The sequence below is a fragment of the Saccostrea echinata genome, unplaced genomic scaffold, assembly GCF_033153115.1.
Source record: "Saccostrea echinata isolate AGI-Se365-2 ecotype Australia unplaced genomic scaffold, CSIRO_AGI_Sech_v1 ptg000014l, whole genome shotgun sequence".
NCBI lineage: Eukaryota > Metazoa > Mollusca > Bivalvia > Ostreida > Ostreidae > Saccostrea > Saccostrea echinata.
Window position 1 is genome coordinate 5879014 of NW_026889763.1, and position 20535 is coordinate 5899548.

The 20535-nt window shown below is 32.7% G+C and overlaps 1 protein-coding gene across 1 annotated transcript in view; it reads left to right on the plus strand.

Moving 5' to 3' along the window:
• Positions 1-10711: 10711 nt before the first annotated feature.
• Positions 10712-20535, plus strand: part of LOC133186671 (transient receptor potential cation channel subfamily M member-like 2) — a 73257-nt gene continuing 63433 nt past the window's right edge. The window contains exons 1-3 of the mRNA XM_061321916.1: positions 10712-10771; positions 13032-13236; positions 14628-14719. Coding sequence (XP_061177900.1) covers positions 13087-13236; positions 14628-14719 — 242 coding nt within the window. The 5' untranslated portion in view covers positions 10712-10771; positions 13032-13086. The remainder of the gene's footprint in view (positions 10772-13031; positions 13237-14627; positions 14720-20535) is intronic.

Genomic DNA, 20535 nt, shown 5'->3' on the forward strand with positions numbered 1-20535 from the left:
CTGTTCTTAGCCAAAGTTAGGATGCTTGTGATATTGTATAAATTGAAAGCCTCAATAAATTACAGGAAAAATGGTTACAAAGTTAATGAAAATGCAGCCTGAGTCTATAATAATTATCTTCATATTTACTTCTTCGTATCTAATAGATTAATTGTTTGAACTACATTTATGGTAACACTGAAACCTTCGAATCTGGAAATTTCTTTCCCACGAGTCCAAATTACAGTCTCCAGGACAAAAATGAACATATTTACATACTGTATTTAAAACAAATAATGTATATACCTCGCTTGCGTCATTCTCTCGCGATCGCGAGGTCGTTTGTGAAGAAAAATCGCAAATAATTTCGCTGTTATTTTGTTGATAAAAGCAAAATAAAGAGTTGCAAAATAAAATACCACATAAATATAATCTGAAATTACAAAATTAAAAAGTGCATATTCGATTAATCTTATATCAGCATATAATGTCAAAAAATCAGCATATTTTTCAAGGTAATCTATTAAAAAAAATAATTCATTATAAGGTCTGAAGTATCAGCATTTGAAATAAGACAAATTATGAGCAGATGATGGCGAAGTATCACCGTTTAATGAAGAAAAATCAGCAGGTAAAGTATCATTGTGGAATGAAGATTTATCGCCATATACGTACATGTAACAAGATGTGTTTGTGAAACACTATGCCCCCGTATGGCAGCTTATGTCGAAGGTTAAAGTTTCTCAAATGCAAGTCAAAATCCAGGCCAAAAGATAAAAAATGTTGATACCCAAAGAAAGATCTTGTCTCGAGGAAAACACCTGTGAAATTTGAAAGACCTAGATACAACTGTTCAAAAGTTATGGTGAAGGTTAAAGTTTTTTAAATAAAAGTCAAACGTCAAGGTCAAGGTCAAAGTGGCTGGTATCCAAAGGAAGATCTCGTCACAAGGATTACATATGTGAAGTATGAAAGCCCTAGCACCAACCATTCAAAAGTTATGGCCAAGGTTAAAGTTTTTCAAAAGTAGGTCAAACTCCTAGGTCAAGGTCAAAAGGTCAAAGTCATTGGTATTCAAAGGAAGGTCTTGTCACAAGGATTATATATGTGTGAAGTATGAAAGCCCTAGCTCCAACCATTCAAAAGTTATGGCCAAGGTTAAAGTTTTTCAAAAGTAGGTCAAACTCCTAGGTCAAGGTCAAAAGGGTCAAAGTGGTTGATATCCAGAGGAAGGTCTTGTCACAAGAAATACACAGGTGAAGTTTGAAACCATAAGCACCAACTGTTCAAAAGTTATGGCCAAGGTTAAAGTTTTTCAAAAGTAGGTCAAAGTCCAAGGTCAAGGTCAAAAGGTCAAAGTGGAAGGCCTTGTCACAAAGAATACACATGTGAAGTTTGAAACCCCAAGCTCCAACTGTTCAGAAGTTATGGCCGAGGTTAAAGTCTCATAAAATTTTGCAAAAGTGGGTCAAATTCCAAGGTCAAGGTCAAAAGGTCAAATATGATGGTACCCAAAGAAAGGTCTTGTTACAAGGAATACACATGTGAAATATGAAAGTTATAGCTCCAACCAATCAAAAGTTATGGGCAAGGTTAAAGTTGACAACAGACAGACAGACAAACGGACAAACAAACAGACAAACAGACAGATAGGACAAAAACAATATACCCCCGGGATCTTTCGATCCGGGGGCATAAAAATAAACTTTCAGCATATCGAAGGATCATCGCAACATTGATAAAACAACGAAGTCGAGGCGTTCCAGAAATCTGACTATGAAACTATTTAGAAATAATTATTTTGATGTTTGATGATTGTTTTCTTTCAAGATAATTTAAAAATTATTTGAAATGTCAAAAATGAGATAGAAGAGTTCATGTGAAACAAACTGAAGCACAGTGTGCACACGGAGCAGAACAAACTGAGGATGCGCTTGGCAGACTTTCAAATGCTGTATTACAGATACTGAATTGCAGTGGCGGATTCAGGGGGGTTGGGGGGATCGGGACACAAGTGTCATTTTAACAATATACTTCATAAATGAGACTCCATCCAAGCCCATTGTTTTACACAAAGAGGTGAAATATACAGTCATCACGAGAAATCCCTTTCCGCTTGAGCGCACACAATACACAGGTAAATAAATCAATAGTGCAGCGATCATGATAGTCGATAGTCCGTGCAGCTAGTGATGATACAAGGTCATACACTGACAACCAAAACTGCACATAGTTATTACGGTACTGTTTTGGTATTGCTAAAGTAATATTCTTTCAAGAATTTTCTTCTTCGATAATTCAATGTTACTTTATCAGTGTTTTTTGAACTACGTGAATAAACTGAGAATATTTTTATTATTTAGAAAAAAAATCATTTAATACAATATTTTCCTGACATCGTCAGGTTGCTTTTACTTCTGGGAATTAAAGTAGACCCTTCGAGTAATAACGGTTTACCATTTGTTTAGATTGTGACCTGTACCAAAAAGCACATTGAAAGTGTTCCTTTTGTAGATGAAAGTTACAATGCAATTTTAAAATACAAAAGATCTGCAAATATTTTTTTTTAAATTACAGTTGAATGATGTTTGAAAAAAAACAACTAACGGTTACAACTTTGTATAATGAATTGTAGTAAAAGTGATGTGTATAAAGTAGAGGTCCTGTGAAAACAAGAATTGGCCACTTTTTTATTGATTGTATTTCAAGACTTTTTTTCAAACATTGGGCTGGTAAGTGGGTAAAAAAAAATAGAATTAAAGAGTGCATATAATTAAATAATTAACCCCCCCCCCTCAAATAAATAAGCAATAATTCCAACAATTTCCCAAAGACTTTTTTCAAACATTAGGCTGGTAAGTGAGTAAAAAAATAGAATTAAAGAGTGCATATAATTACCCCACCCCCTCCAAGTGAATAAGCTATAATTCCAACAATTTCCCAAAATAATTTATATTTATTCTTCAATATAAAATATCATTATTTGTTTATATACTGCAAATTATTGAAAGAGTAATTAGACCCGGATTTCTACACAGAATCCAAATTTTCTAAGTGTTGGGAAATTGCACATCAGTTGTATTTTTGTAGTCAGAGCTTCAAATGCCATGCACACATTGGACGTGCATTTTAAAATGAAGAATTGGATACTATTATAATATCAAATTGCGATATTTCTAATTTTATCATATTTTACATTTAATTTTTTTTTCTAGAAAAGTCTAATTTTTCATGTGTACATGGAAGTTAGAAATAATCCCAAATTTTAATTTTTTGTTCAAATTCTTGAAATTTTGGGTAGGTCGGTCTTAAAAACCAACTTTAAAAAAAGTGGCCAAAAACTAACTACAATTCAATTTAAAATGCTGGAAAATGCACTATTTGGAGCCATTTTTAAAGAAAATTTCTCGGGGGAGCCCCCGACCCCCACCAACGGGAGGGGGACACCCCCTCCCATGCCCTCCCCCTTCGGCCCTCTGGGTCTCAACCCCCCCCCCCCCCCCGTGAACCTCTGGATCCGCCACTGAATTGCATGTAGCTGTTAAATATAAGAGTATCAAGACATATTGAAAACTTGCTGGTTTTAAAGGCATTGGATGCAGCGTATTCAAAATTTTAAGGAAATTCAGACCTGGAAAAGTAAGCAGCAAGATGGTACCTAAAGAATTTGTCCCTTTTGAAATGAATTAATGGCAAAAATGAAACTTGTATCGTGAGCATTATAACTGGTGATGACGATACAGGTCAGTAGCAGAGCAAACATGGACCTCTAAAACATCAGAGTGGGATTAGGTGCCACGGAGGAGTGAACATCCCCTGCCGAACGGTCACACCCGCCGTGTGCTCCTGGTCATGATAGGAAAAAACGGAAAAATCCGTAGATAATTCAATGTGTAAATAATGGCCTAACAAGAAGTATGTCTGTCAGTCAGCATTTGACTTAATGATAAATTGTATTTGTTGACAAGGTCGTTGTATCGACCATAGAACTTGCGAGATGATGACTTTACACGAGACTGTTGATATTATTGTTTCATCAACTTGTTTGTCAATAGCTTGTCTCGTTTAGAAATTGTTCGTACTAAGAGCATGCTCTTGTGTATCAATGTACGCAAGAACAAATGTACAGAATTTTTGTGCTAAAATCATAATCACAATTATTTACGCCAAACAATGGACCTCAGACGTAAGCATACTCAGTACTATATGTATGTATGAAGTAGTAACTGTTCCTTCGCCAAGCGCCCTACAAGAGAAGTTAATATTACAGGTTTTTCGGTTGAGACCAGTCACCTTAGAAACCGAGGCCCCGTGTCAAGGTGGGCGTCAGTACAATAAAGAACCCTCACCGCTCAATGGCCCTTATTACCGAGTAGAGATCTAAAGAAATACGCTCGCTAAAACTTGATTCCCGCCAACATTTTGCACCTATTTCATCCCATATAAATGGCAGTTTAGCCATTAAAACTTGATTGAATGGAAAGAAGAGTTAACATTCATTATTGATTAATTAATAAATTTAAAACCAGTGTCAAAAACTTGATTGCTCTTATTTACGACTCTTTTTAAAAGGGGGGGGGGGGTAAAAATTTTATTTACTGAAATCAGGCTTTAAAAATCGCTAGATTTTCAAAAACGCATGGAAATGGATAAATGACCCTTAAATCTTTCCGTATGTTTAACTTTTGCAAAATTCAACATAAGAGATTTATAAAAGACCTTTTTTTATTTGTAATCTCATTTGAAATTGGTATTAAAATGACTAATTTTGCAGTTTTTTGTCTGTAAACATACCCCCCCCCCCCTTGTGAAACAACAAAAGCTTTGGTAGGATTTGTGAAATAATAATTCATAAAACCCATAAAAGGGAATTTTTGTTTCACGGAGGGGAAAATGTTTTAAAAATATTTTCCCTTTTCCGTTGATTTCTAGTGAAAAACGCTATTTCTACCCAAATTAAAGAATTATCTCTCTTTGTTTTCCCAAATAAGCTATGTTTTACGAAAATTCACATAAATATTTATATAAAAATCATTCAAATATGTTAACTTTTGAAATTTGACTTGGAGGTAGGCGGCAGAACAATACTATCGTTCACAGTTCTTTGAATCCCCCTCACCGCGGCATATCAACAACGGGGTCTTGATTAGTCAAAAGGAAGATTACGATTTTGTAAATTTATTGATAGAACTTGTCTTTGACCATAATATAGTGGACAATTGAAAACATAATGCAAATTATCCTCTTGGAAATAGTCACAGCTTTTACATGATGAATCTGTTATAAAATAATTGATAAACGTGCTGACTTCAACTTCTAATGGATTTTTCCGTTTACCCGATCATGATAATGAGCACACGGCGGGTACGACAGGGATGCTTACTCCTACATGGCACCTGATCCCACCTCTAAAGCTTTTAGAGGTCTGTTTTTGTTCTGCTTCTGATTTGTATCAAATTGTTTCAATGGACTTTTGAGCTTGTATCCATATTTCAGTTGAGTAAGTCTGCATATAGACTACTGGTTCTATTTTTAGTTGACAATGCAAAATGTGTTCTTTCCGCTTCCCATTATCAAATATTTTATATTTTCAGTGTTCCATCATTTGATCAGATTTATATGCAGCCACTGATGGGACATTTTTTTTTTTTTACCTCTGTTGATAGTTCAATTCAAAGCACTGTACATATATATAAGTAACAGTTGCTGCGTTAATGGAAATTAATTCGAAGTCCATTCTTATTCCTTCGACCTGTTTCCAAGCGATAATTTCCTTTCCTCCAAACTAAAACGCTCTTTCCGTTGATTTCATTTCCTGTCTGATGATGAGATTATGGAGACCGTCGTAGAGTGGTATGAATGTAAACTCCCTGGCTTTTTTCTTAGAATGGCACATATTTGACAGAAGTGTTAACCCTGGCGCTTACCACTAATGATACAAATTATATCATCAATTGTTGACGATTTGATTTACTGACGCCATGAAATTAGTATTCAAGAAATTTAATGATAATCGACGTCCAATCATGATACAAATTATATTGTCATAGGATAATGATGTCGTCCACACTTGATTTCCAAAGATCTTGGTATGCGGCATAAAGGGTGACTTGTTTGTAGCTCACTTGAGCTGAAAGCTCGAGTGAGCTTTTCTGTAGGATCACAATTTGTCTGTAGTTCGGCTGTCCATTTGTCTGTCTGTCTAGCTGTCTGTTCGTCCGTCTGTAAACTTTTCACATTTTCGACTTCTTTTCGACCGGAACCACTGGACCAAGCTAAACCAAACTTGCCACAAAGCATCCTTGAGTAAAGGGGATTCAAGTTTGTTCAAATGAAGGGCCATGTCCTCTTTCAAGGGGAGATAATTCGGAAGTACTGAAAATTCGGTGGCATGTTTTAAAAATCTTCTTCTCAAGAACCACTGGGCCAAAAAGTGGAAACATATACTAGGAAACCTTCTTTGAATAGTGTAGATTCAAGTTTGTTCAAATGATGACCCCGGGTGTACGGTGGGGCCACAATGGGGGATCAAAGTTTTACATACGAATATTTAGAAAAAAATCTTTTAAAAACTTCTTCTCAAGAACAGCAAAGTCATGTTTTGTCACATTGATATTGAAGCATCCTCAGGTAGCGTAGATTCAAATTTGTTCGAATGATGACCCATGGGGGTAGGGTGGGGTCACAATTGGGGATCAAAGTTTTACAAAGGAATATATAGGAAAAATCTTTAAAAGTCTTCCTCTCAAGAACAGTCAGACCATGTTTAGTCATATTGATATGAAAAACATCCTCAGGTAGTGTAAATTCAAGTGTGTTCAAATGATGACCCCCGGGGTAGGGAGGAGCCACAATGGGGGATTAAAGTTTAAGTTTTAGATAGGAATATACAGAAAAAAATCTTTAAAAAATGATTTCTCAAAACAGCAAAACTATGATTACTCATGTTGATATGGAGGCATCCTCAGGTAGTGTAGATTCAAATTTGTTCACACGATGACTCCCGGGGATAGGGTGAGATCACAATTGGGAATCAAAGTTTTACAAAGGAATATATAGGACAAAATGTACTTTACAAATCTTCTTCTTAAGAAGAGTAAAACCTTGTTTAGTCATATTGATATGGAAGCATTCTCAGGCAGTGTAGAGTCGAGTTTGTTCAAATGAAGACCCCCGGGGGTATGGTGGGGCCACAAAGGGGATCAAAGTTTTACATAGGAATATATAGGAAAAGGTCTTCTCAAGAATAGAAAAGCCTTGTTTAGTCATATTGATATGGAAGCATCCTCAGGTAGCGTAGATTCAAGTTTGTTCAAATCATGACCCCCGGGGGTAGGGAGGGGCCACAATGCGGGATCAAATTTTTACAAAGGAATATATAGGAAAAAATCTTTATAAGAATCTTTAAAAATCTTCTGCTCAAGAACAGCAAAGTCATTTGTTATATTGATCTTGAAGCATCCTCGGGTAGTGTAAAATTCAAGTCTCCCTCTCAACTTTTCAATGCTGAACTGATTTGTGCTTTTTCCTAGCCAATGTGCTCTGGTGAGCGATTTGGCTAATGGGCCTCTTGTTATGGTTTGTATTCAGAAAAAAGGCAGCTGCAAGATAAGTTGAGGCAATAGGCAAGGCTCTTGGGCAATTTTGTGTTTTTACCTTTTGTTAACGTAATTTTTTTTTTTATCTTTCCATCTTCATAACATGTAATTTTACCTTTACTATTTATTAAAAGATTGTTCTGTGCAAGCTTAGAAATTTCAAATTAATTAAATCATTATAGTATATTTTACTGATTATAGATTTCTTTTTGCGTGCAGAAAAAAAGGCTGTTGGCAATTTCATCAATATAGCATATAATGCATGAAAAAACCCTAATATTAATGTCTTAATGAGCACTTTTATGAAATATAGGAAGTGATCGAAATATTTTGTCTTAATTGTTTCTAGAAAAAAATGAGACAAGTCCCGCATCCGGAGGGCTGATAAGAAGTGCGAGGAAATCGTAAATCAGAACTGTACACGATCCCATCGATTTACCGGTTTCTTTGTCGTTTTAATTAGCATACAACAGCTGGTGTCCTTAAACTCATTTCCAGATATGACTAAAGTGTTTGTCTTCCCCCTGTTCTTGATTCAATCGCATTTAACCATTCTATTTGAATTTAAAAGTTTTTTGGTTTTTCGTCTTTAGTTGAAGCTGATGTGTTTCAAGATCTGAGTTGAAGCTGTCTGGTTTTCAAGAATTAATTACCAGAAATGCAAACGATTGTATTATTCTATAACCTCTGAGGACATCATGTGTAAACGTCTAACATTTGGCTATGCATTTTTTTTTTTATCGCTTTTGTCGGAAAGCAAGTACAAAAATAAATCAAGTATATAGCTAAATGTCTTTACCATATATATATTCATGTTTAGCACATAGCTAAATGTCTTAACATATATATTAATATTTAGCACATTCAGAAATGTGCTTAAATCTACGTTAACTAATTAATGAATCAGTTTCCACCAAATATTGTAAAATGTTTTGTGCACTATAATGAGTAAATATGGTACATTTACAGTATTAAATAATGTAAATTTCTGTAATATTATTCTGTGCGATTTTAGGTCCTGACCGTAGTAGCTATTTTGAAAATGAATGAACCAACTTTAAAGCAATGGGGGTGGGGCGTACACAAAGCTAAATTTTTCGCATATTTTTTTCTGTTAATGTCACAGGCACCGGTAACATACTATGCTTGATTTAACGTGATCTCTCTCTCTCTCTCTCTTAATAGATATATATATATATATATATATATATATATATATATATATATATATATATATATATATATATATATATATATATATATATATATATATATATATATATATATAATTTTTTCGGTTATGAAAAAAAATTGACATACTAGAATATAGAGTTACTCATCTGCTATTTGTCCCTTTTTACACATATGACAAAGTCTATCATTTTGGGGAATTCCACACCATGATGATTTGTTGTTTTGAATTTGATACAAATTGTTTTAAATTTTTTAGGTAGTATATTCAATTTTTTTTCATATCCAAATTTTGTTTTAATTGAAACATATCCACAACCATACACTCCAACCCTAGTAGCTTGTATACTAGTTATTGCTATGATGTACACCTGTCATGACCACAAGCGGACCCAGGATTTGGAGTTGGATGCCAGCTAATATCAACCATGAGGTCCATGACAAAGTCCCTGGAAGCTCCTGGATTCTAGAAGTTTTGTAAGGCAAAAATGAAGTACTCTAAGTAGATATTTTACTATTTCTTGTCATCATGATCAAGATCATTCCAAAGGAGAATTTATTAAACTACAAATATTTTTGTACATGTATATCTGATTTGTTGAATCAAAGTCTAGTCCTGTGTCAAGAAACTCTCCTGCCTTGTAAGGATATAGAAATGAAACTTTATATTTACACCGGGGCTTTGTCCGATAATTATCATTTCTTTTCATGGAAGAAACCATGATTTATATTGAATTTTACAACTTTAGTGGAGGGGGGGGGGGGCACGCCGGGTGATCCCTTCCTTTAAATCCGCCACTGATTGTTATTTATTGCAACCCAATAATTAGAGAAATGTTTAATTATAGTTTTAGTCTTTTTGTCTGGAATACGTGTTTCTGCGGTTTCAAAAATAAGTTAATTAATATATGCACAAGAAAAGCAGTTTTAACTCTTTGCCTCTTTATTTAACCACATAATAAATAAAGAAAGAAAGAAAGAAACTAAGAAAGAAAGAAAGAAATAATTTGTTAGATAAATAATAGACATTGATTGTTTTCTGTTCATTTTGCTTTAATTAAACCAACTGCCATATAGCCGCAATTTAAAAAAAAAATCTGCTGCTGCTGATAACAAAAATAAAGACAAATTCAAATTTAAGTGAGATTTTCATTTAATAGCGAGCGCAGCGAGCGGCGCGAAGCGCCGCTCGTCACTGCGAGCTCTAACGACAACGCCTGGGCGAAGAGAAAATTCGGACTACTGCACATTCATTCAATAGAATTTTTTTCCGCAGTAATTCTGACCCACAATGCATTGCTTCTTGTTCTCGCTGCTAACTTCATTCACGCGGTAGCAACAACTAAAATTTCACAAAAAATAAACTCACCTTAATTTAATGGATATTGCATGCAGATAGTAGATTAAACGTTCTTTGTTAAAATATGTGCACTTTTTAAACTTTGTTTATGGAAATGCAGCTAACGTACGTCATGTGACGTCACAGTCTAGACGTTCCAAATGTCTCGTGCGGTTTGAAGAGGCGGATCTTAAAATGAAGTGAACAATGCGCTCGCCCCAACGGTCGCACCGTCAACATATTACTATGCAGTGATTTTAATATTCTAATACCCTTGTAATTTATGAAAGAAAAATTAAAACCAATAAATATAAAATATAAACTTATTCTATTCTACATTATCAAAGATTTATATACTTCTTTTCTCCCCTACAAAAAATATATATATATATATATATATATTTCAAATCGAAATCTATGTACAGAATCTCGTCCAAAATGACAAGCAAATTACATCATCGCTTAGCAACCAGTGCATAGTGCCCATCCGAGTCATTATAGCGTTTTAATCGATCTGAGAAAAACATTGCACTTCCTGTACAGGAAAGCGCGCGTTACACTCGGATACACAACCAGACGATCACGTTGTTTACTTGATTTTTCGTTCAATAAATTGGATATGTATACATGAAATGATTGACGGGAGTATAAATTTAGAATGCTGGTAAGTATGTACCTTTGCATCAGTCGATTGGGATGCAGTAGGTTTTGAGGAAGTTAAACTGTTGAATGGTAGGTTTATATAACGAATTTTGGTTTTATCACTATGGCCAGTACGGCGTACGACGGTACGTAAGATTAGTCCTGCAATATGCCAATGGTGCCTTACAAATATCAAATTATCGTACTGTTATGTGCATCATGACATATTTTTATTCACTGTATATTTGTTGATTACAGGAATCATGCTGCATCTTATGTTCCAATGATAATCAATTAACTGAATTATAATTTATTACGGTAGGCCTACCGCACAACTGTACAGCTGTACAGTGAATGAGTGTATGTATAATCAGGTAATGGCTGAAAGTGGTACTCTCTAGTCTATTTAATGTAATAGGCTTATACATTTTTATATGTCAAGATATTTTTATCCCTGGCCCACGATCCAAAATGCTCAACTGAGCTTGTCTGAACAAAGAATGAGGTCTGTTATCAGTACTCACCGGGATATATCGTATCGACATAAGAATGGAAACAACTTTTGTTAATTGACAATACGTCGTTGATATATCTAAATGTCAAGTTGAAAGCCATAGCAAGTGTTTTCTTCCTTTCACATATTATGATTTTGAACAAAGTCTGCTTCATATGAATACAAAATACAATATACCTTCATCATCTGCATACGGGGTTTATATCTCTTGGTTGATTCGATATGTATGAGCATGCTCTACGTATGAGCAATTTCAAAAATGAGGTAAGTTATTGACAAACAAGTTGATGAAACAAGAATATCAGCAGTTTTGTGTAAAGTCGTCATTTCGTAAGTTCTATGGTCTTGTCAGAAAATACAATTTATCATTAAGTCAAATGCTGACTGACGTTTTTCATACTAATTTTTAGGCCATTATTTACGCACTGAAATGTCAACAGATTTTTCTGTTATTTCCCGATCATGACAAGGAGCACACGGCGGGTATGACCGGTCGGCAGGGGATGCTCACTCCTTCATGGCACCTGATCCTGCCTCTGATGTTTTAGAGGTCCGTGTTTGCTCTGCTCCAAAATTTGTATTGATTAATGGACTTTTGAGTTTGAATACTGTTCGTTATCTCCATACATTTCATTCCATTAGTGTATAGCTTCAAATGTCACTGAATCGGCAATGCAAGCATGGCATCTAGGGCTAGGGTAGGACTGTAAGAGGATTAAGGTACATTATACATAAAAATAAAGTGGTTGGGATTTCCAACTCAACATATCCTTGGTATTTGAGATATCTATAACAAAGTTCAAATCAATGTAGTCTTTTTATTATGCTTATATATATGCATTTTTATGTACTGTAGAATCAAGTTTGGTCATGTAATAGATTCTGGAGCTATAGGAATAGGATTGGGCCATAGTACAGACCTGTAGTGTACGTTCAGGGGTGGGATGGGGATTGGAGTATGATTTCACTATTTTCTGAGAAGAACCTTTAGCTGATAGTCATGCTTGGAAAGGTTAACTATTTACACTTTATAGTATATATCTATAGAGAGATGATTTAATTTGTATGACCCTATTTCTTCAATCAGCCATAGTTTGAATTTGTAATGATGTGTATTTCATATTGATTCAGCAGTTGTATCAGCATCATATCAAAGGAATCTGTATCAATGATATATCATTTAATAACCCAGTAATAAAAAGCCACCTTAATACAATACAGTGTTTATCTTTTGTGAAGGCAACAAGTACATGCTAGTAAAGTTTACAATTTCTCTGGTATATTTTACAACATTAATCAAAAAAAAAATAATAAATAAATGTAATAAAAAGTGTTAAAAAAGGTTGAAATTTGTTTTACAAAATGGTGTGGTCAACCTGTATTACTCCCCAGTTGTGTTTAATTATAAAGTTTATATATGTTAAAATGAAAAAAAATATATATACTGGTAAATAAAAAAAATATTAAAATCAGTGAGTTTCAGTTACAAACACAGCATATAACATATAGTAAACTAAGTTTACTGCAATGTACATGTAAATATATATATATATATATATATATATATATATATATATATATATATATATATATATATATATATATATAGATATAGATACATATATATATATATATATACCAAATAAATTAGAAAAAAATATGATCATGTATTTCATTACCTGGGTTCACTGACTAAAGCTATCGGTTGAGATAATTTAATGGAACATTTTTTTTTTTTGAAAATTCTAATGTTTAAAATCTTTTTTAGAATTACACAATACGCTGTTGATCAACATGTAAGACAGGAAGGATGGCCTAACTGAATGGAGAAGAAAGTAACGAGGGTCAGTCCAGCTGACCCCTCCGACACCATATCATACGAGATGGGGACCCCTAAACGCAACAAGAGTTTGGTCAGTCTCCATTTCAATGAAGAGGCAGTTGATGCCCAAAATGTTGGGGCTGCCCCTGAGGTAAGGTAGAAACTTTACAGTGAATTAAACTTCTTTGTCCTGGGATAATTTAATTCATATAAGCTTTTATAAACTGATTATAAGGTGTACCTTACCTCCTCTATCCTTTGCAGTTACCTATCAAATTATATTCTCAAACAAACATCGTAAGTTAAGCGATAATTCAGACTTAATTTTGATTATGGCGACAATGCAGAATGAACTTTCTTGACATCTTTTCTGAAATTTTTTTAAAGCATATGCAATTTCAGTTTAAAATTGAAATACAATATATGTAGTATTCTGATTATATATAAATATAAGCACAATGTTACTACATGTACATGAACATCTTTATAGTCTTACAGTTTACACTTTATAGTGTAGCTATGTCGAGAATTTTTGATACGATTAACCGACTAATCGGTCGGAACGTCTTGCGGTTAACCGATTGGCAATTTTGTATTTGATTGCCATCCCTAATGTATATATATGCAGAACCAAGTATAATGACATTTCCTGTAATATACAGTATGACCTTCAATTACAAATGGGTGGAGTAGCAGAGATAGTATAACAGTTTTCATAGATAATGGATTAATAGAGCAAAAGAACAAAACAAACCATAAATCCAATGGGATCAAAACGATTATCAATACCAGTCACACTTCAGCATCAATTCTATATACCTGCATAAATACTGATGCATGTCTGTATACATTGTCTCATTAAAAATGCACATGACTGGAGCCTGTCAGGAGATATAATTACGTAGAGTTTAATTATTTAGGTACATGTAGCATACAGTCAAATTAACTGCAATTCATTAATCCATTGCATTTGCAAGATGTAGATACTAGATAATAAATCTGAATAATGTAATTAAAGGTTGTAGAAACTGTCTATAGTTCACTGATTTTGTAATGGTGTATATATATATATATATAAGTACATCAGAGGACATATGTTCATTTGCATAATAAATGGCAAAACTATATGTATATATATATTTATATAATGTCATAAATCCAAAAACTCACTTTTTTCCTTATTACATTTTTTATAAACTACTAGATCTAGAAATTTTTATTGTGTCAACATTGACGCAACCACTTTTGCAGTATAATAATCATTGGTCAAACCAAATATAATTGTGATGTAAACCTTATACAATCTTTGATATACTAGGGGATTATATGATATATATATATATATATATATATATATATATATATATATATATATATATATATATATATATATATATATATATATAGATATATATAGATATATATATATATATATATATGACTTAACTTCAAAAATACCAGTACATTACTCCTAAAGCACATTTTCTTTAATTAAATAAAAATACATGAATCATAGTCATAAATTTCTCTGTGTTTTTGCAGGTGAATATGACCTTTGAACAAAGATGGATTCGTGACAACATCAAAATGAGGGTCTGTAAAAAGTTTGTAGAGAAACCAGTGGAGGTCAACAGGTAATTATAGCCAGTGATTGTGTCCTTTGAGCAAGTTCTGAGAATGTACATGCTACTAACAAAAGAAAACAAAATCACTTTTTGTTCAAGTTACAAAAGTGAACATAGCATTAATTATAGATCTACTGTCTTTTTTCCCCCAGTTATTTATAACAGTTAGTAGCCCAGGGCTCTCTTTAATGACGATGGACCTAATTCATTTCTGCAATAGATTTTTTATTCAAATTTTAATATGAGGTAAAGTGACTTTTGGTGAGTTAAAATCAATAAAAAAAAATCATGTGGTCATCGATGTAGATTTTTAATGGGGAGTGTTTCAAAAGTTGGCGATGGGAATCGATAATTACCATAGAAAGTAATGGGAAATTGCCAGTGTAGGGTATAAGAGTGATCATTGAAAAAATTCTGCAATAGAATTTTTATTCATATTTAAGGACAATGTTAACAAGAAATGTACCAGAAAATTATGCCACAAAATAAATGGGTCATCTGCTTAGATTTTTTAGGGGGGCATGTCAAACTCAGGTGTAGGGCACATTTTTGGGGAAATTTTCAATGAAAATACTTTGGCCAAATAAATCATTAATTCATAAAATCAACAAATGAATATAAATTGAAATATTTACAATATTTTTGAATTGAGAGGAAATGTTTGAATATCTTTAAAAGAATTAAAAATGACTGTATAATTTTTTTTATCTTTTGCAATCGCCATTTTCACAGTATTTGTGCTAATTGTGTTGCACTTGGACCAAAAAATAAAAATTCAAACAGCACATTATTGACATGTTTTCTAGAAAGTACAATACCTATGCAAATGAGTCCCAAATTTTTTTTATATAAGCATTCTTATGAAAAAAGTTATGCAAAGTCAAATTTTGGGCGAGACCTTGTGTTGCGGACACTACATTACACCTGTTATGTCTAAAATAAAATATTAAGGATATTTATTTATTCCAAACTTCTTGCGGGTTTTGATTATGTACCTAATTGCAGTGAAATAAAAGAAAAATCTTATGGTTCTCTTTGAAAACAAAAATTTTATTCACATTAATGACTTGCTAATTTTTTTGCCTAATTTATCTCCCTTCCTTAAGTTTATCTACTTTTACAATCACACATAAGACCTATATAATTATCATGTGAAAATTAAATTGAATACTTCTAAATTTCAAATACATTTGTCATAACACCCTGGATATCTTCGTTTGTATCTTGTCTAGCTTTGAAAATGCATGGCATTTTTGTTGCGGACACTACAAGTAACCATAAGAATAATCTTTTGTCATTTTTATAAAAATAATTGTTGATAAATGTTCATTTCTAGGCTGAATTATATACCACCGGATCAACTCTTGAAAATGTGTCATATAAAAAGATGCAGAATGTGGTTTATTGAGATGAAAATAACCACATAACAAGGACCATTAATTATTTCTTGATGTATAATTGTTTTGCAGTTTTAAAAAATGTCTATGATTTTACTTATTTTAAAACAATTAAAGAAGTTATAACAAATAGTTTTATAGATAAATTCAATGAATTAAAAATTTACTGAGGCATCCATAATTTTTTTTTCAGTATTGAAATTGTTGCGGACACTACAATATATTGAAATATTGCTATATGACACCATATTTGGTTTTAATGGAGTAAACTGAAAATCTTAATCTCTAACTAGTTCTATATGTACAGTAAATGGTGTTATATTATAGGGAAATAAAAAAGGCTAGTCAAAAATGGCTATCCGGCCTGGAAAATAAAACCCATATATATACCAGTAAGTTTGAAGTGTTATCTTGTACAAAAATCACCATTTGTTATCTTAATCCAGTTAACCAATTGTATTAATATCAAAGGAGCAAAATATCAGAGAAGTGTTTTACATTTCAAAAATATTTAATGAAATAAAAAGTGAAAATAATAAATGAATGTGGTATATAGTTATTACTGTAGTGTCCGCAACACAACTGTATTAATTAGAACTAGAATTATTAATTAACAATTAACATCTTGATATATTCTTTAGTTTCCACTTATTCAGTTTTAAATACCACATGAAAATTAACTTTCAATATATAACATAAGACTGACAATTGAAAGATTTTGAATATTATGTATAAACAAGTCGTTATGGGTGTTATTCAAAGTATGAAGTTATAGTTCCACTAAGTTTTGTAACCTTACATATTTGTATTGAATATTTGGACAATTATAGTGATGATCAATTGAAATCATGTTACATTTCTTTGAAGAAACTGTGAATTTAAAAAGCTGTTGCGGACTCTACAGCGTTGCGGACTCTACAAAACACAATATATTTGCCAGAATTCCAAGCAACACTGAGCTAAAGTCTGATATTTTTTGGTACATAGATTAGTAGCTGTACTGGCCTCTTACATGTAAAATAAAAGAAATATAATTCATAATGCATTCCAGAATAAGCACATGTTGCGGACACTACAGAATTTTGGGACATTTTTATGCCAGTAAGAAGAAAATGTGTCATTTTCTAAAGTTTCGAAGAATCCACTCAAACTTTTCTTTATTGTTTCATTTATCATTTAACTCTAATTTTAAAATGAACCTAAAGTAATAGTAATGCATTAACATATATTTTTTTAAACTGCAAGTTCAAACAGTAGAATTTTATTAAATTTCATAACATATCTGCATTTTCACATATTTAAACATTATTTCGCTAATATTTTGTTGATTTACATACAGTAAATTGCATATAAAAGAGGGATAATTTCACAATGATTTGACATCTATAACTAAGAGTTTCTATTGTAAATCTCCTGAAACAAGAACTGGAAAACAAAGCCATTTTTCAGCTGCAACAGCATAACGCAAAATATACCCCATATTTTAGGTAGTAAATCTTAAATATTTTTATTGTCTAGAACATGGGAGTGTTATATATCATTTAACTTGTTAGGGGTACCATTTTGTCATAATTTGGTCATAATTGTTAAGGGTTTAATCATATATTTTGAAGCAGAGTGCATTATAACATAAGTGAGTATGAAAAAACACAAATACTGTGAAAATGGCGAATACATAATCAAGTCAATTTGATTCAAGGCATATGTGCAGTTTTCTGCGCAGTGGCGCGAAATTTCGAATTAGGTCCGTTGTCCTTCAATGCATTTATTCCTAAAAAAAATCTACCTCCCAAATCATGAATTTATTATAAATGCATCTCTGGGGGAAAAAAAAAGCTTTGGATTTGTCCGATGTAATATTTGTTTTGATCTGAGAGGATTAAGAGTGCTGTGAATATAACTATATATACGTACATGTATTTCCACTGTGCATTTATCCAATATTTGCAAATACATGGTAATTTAAGGCTCATTTGTGAATATAAAAATATGCATAATAAGTTGTGATTGAACATGTCATCATAGACTGTTTTGTGAGAAAAGGAAGTTTGAAATGGAACAAGGTTTTCATATTCTAAGAATTAGACATTGTAGTTCTATACAGAATTGTGTTCATATACAATGATGTGCACTGAAGTGGTAAAATTTTTCGTTTTAATGGAACGTTTGGGTCTTGTTATCGAATGTCATTTGTTACATAATGACATACCTTTTTCTTTAGAATTGAGAAAGCAATATTCATTGTGCTGGCACAATGATGTAAGACACCCCACTCTCTGAGACTAGCAACACAAGTTTTCCTGAAATGGAGATTTCATATACTGTAGATTTGCAAATAATCACTATGGTTTTAATTTTGCTATGTTCGTGATCCATCATTTTTCCGCGAAATTAAACCCATCGTGAATGCTATCATTAGTTTTTAAAAAAACATGTAAATGCTTATATGAAATTTAAATTAATTTCTTGCAGCGAGAAATTAAAAACTATCGCGATTGGTACTCTTTGAGAAATCGTGAAATTTTAACAGCGTGGAATTAAAACGGCATACAGTATTTTTGGCCAGAGAGCTAGAGACTCCCTACTTCTGTAAAACTCAAGTATTGCATTGATTATGTGCATGATTACATGTATGCATTTGTCATGTCTATTGAAGTTATCACAACAGTGTGTAGATCCAACACATGTCTCGTCTACCCAGTGTTTATGTAGCTGCCAATCTGATAGTATCTGATTGAATCTCTTGTATTTATAGAATACCTCTTCTTCAGGTATTCAAATGAAGCATGTGAGAAAAATTTATGAGAATCAAAGACTTTCTCCCTCTCTGTGCATACTGGCGTCTCTCTGCCCACTAGACCCTACAATAAATCCTTTTCTCCTTTCTGGGCATGTCATTATGCAAAAACAACAATAAGAATAAGAAATTAAAGCTTAAAATGTTTCATTCAAGCAAAAATTTTACCACTTCAGTGTGCATCATTGTATTTAGTATGTATACATCTTTTGTATTGACATCAGGGGAAGAAAACCAGGCCAAACAAACCAGGCTATACAAAAATGTATTGTAATGATCTACTCCCCCACTAGATTTGTTCACAAGATCTAGGCTCTCTTTTTTCTGTTTAGATAATAAAATATTCAATAGGTTGTGAATTGAACATGGTTAATTTACAGGCATAATTGTGCTAGTCTAGTTGTTTGTATTGATGATTTATGAAGAGATGAGTTAACGAATGAAATTTGAGAACTTGGTAACAAGGTTTAATATTTTAGTGGAGTATTCAATATAATTGTAAAATCAATACATTTGCTTTAAAACTCAATGTGTGTCAATTATCTGCAGTTGGAATTTGTTAAATACAGTATAAATAGATCAACATACAGGCTCTGTATGGTACTTGTAATGTTTATATAGAAACATGTTTCAATGTATTCTCTGATTTATCTAGATATGTGCATTAATAGCAAATGTCCTAAAATATATGTTTCATTGTCTTAATTCTGTTTTATATTGTGGTAAATTACGTGTTTTATACTGCAGATGTATTACACATGCAACTATAAACATATCAAACAGGTTCAAAGTTGCTTTATAGATAATTTATTTTTTGCATGGACGTCATAATCTTCCATTAAATGATCAATTCATTATTTGGTTTATGGCTTCTTCTTTCAAGTGTTCTGTTACACTTTTTTGATTGTGTATTGATTGATTACTCTCACAGAATCCGAACAGTTTATGTTTTTTAAAAAATGCTTATCAATAAATGTCTTACTCATGTTACTTGCATGGTAAAATGAAAGTTGATCAATGTTGCCTGTGAAAAAAACCTAAAACATTATTCCTTTTTTTAAAAACAAAAATTAGTAATTATGTTAGCATTTCCTGAAATTTTTCTCTTTATATGGCTCAATATCTTTTTTTAGCTCACCTGAGCCAAAGGCTCAAGTGAGCTTTTCTGATCAAAATTTGTCCGTTGTCTGTCGTCGTCATTGTCGTCGTTGGCGTCGTCGTCGTTGTCGTAAACTTTTCACATTTTCATCTTCTTCTCCAGAACCACTGGGACAATTTCAATCAAACTTGGCACAAAGTATCCTTGGGTAAAGGGGATTCAAATTTGTTCAAATGAAGGGCCACTCCCTCCTCAAAGGGGAAATAATTACGAAATAGCAAAAAATTAATGGCATTATTGAAAAATCTTCTTCTTAAGAACCCATGGGCCAGGAAAGATGAAACTCATATGGAATTATTGTCAGGTAGTGTAGATTCAAGTTTGTTCAAATCATGACCCCGGGGGGTAGGGTGGGGCCACAATGGACGATCAAAGTTTTACAGAGGAGGATATAGGAAAAATCTTCAAAAATCTTCTTCTCAAGAACAGCAAAGCTATGATTGGTCATATTTATATGGAAGCATCCTCATGT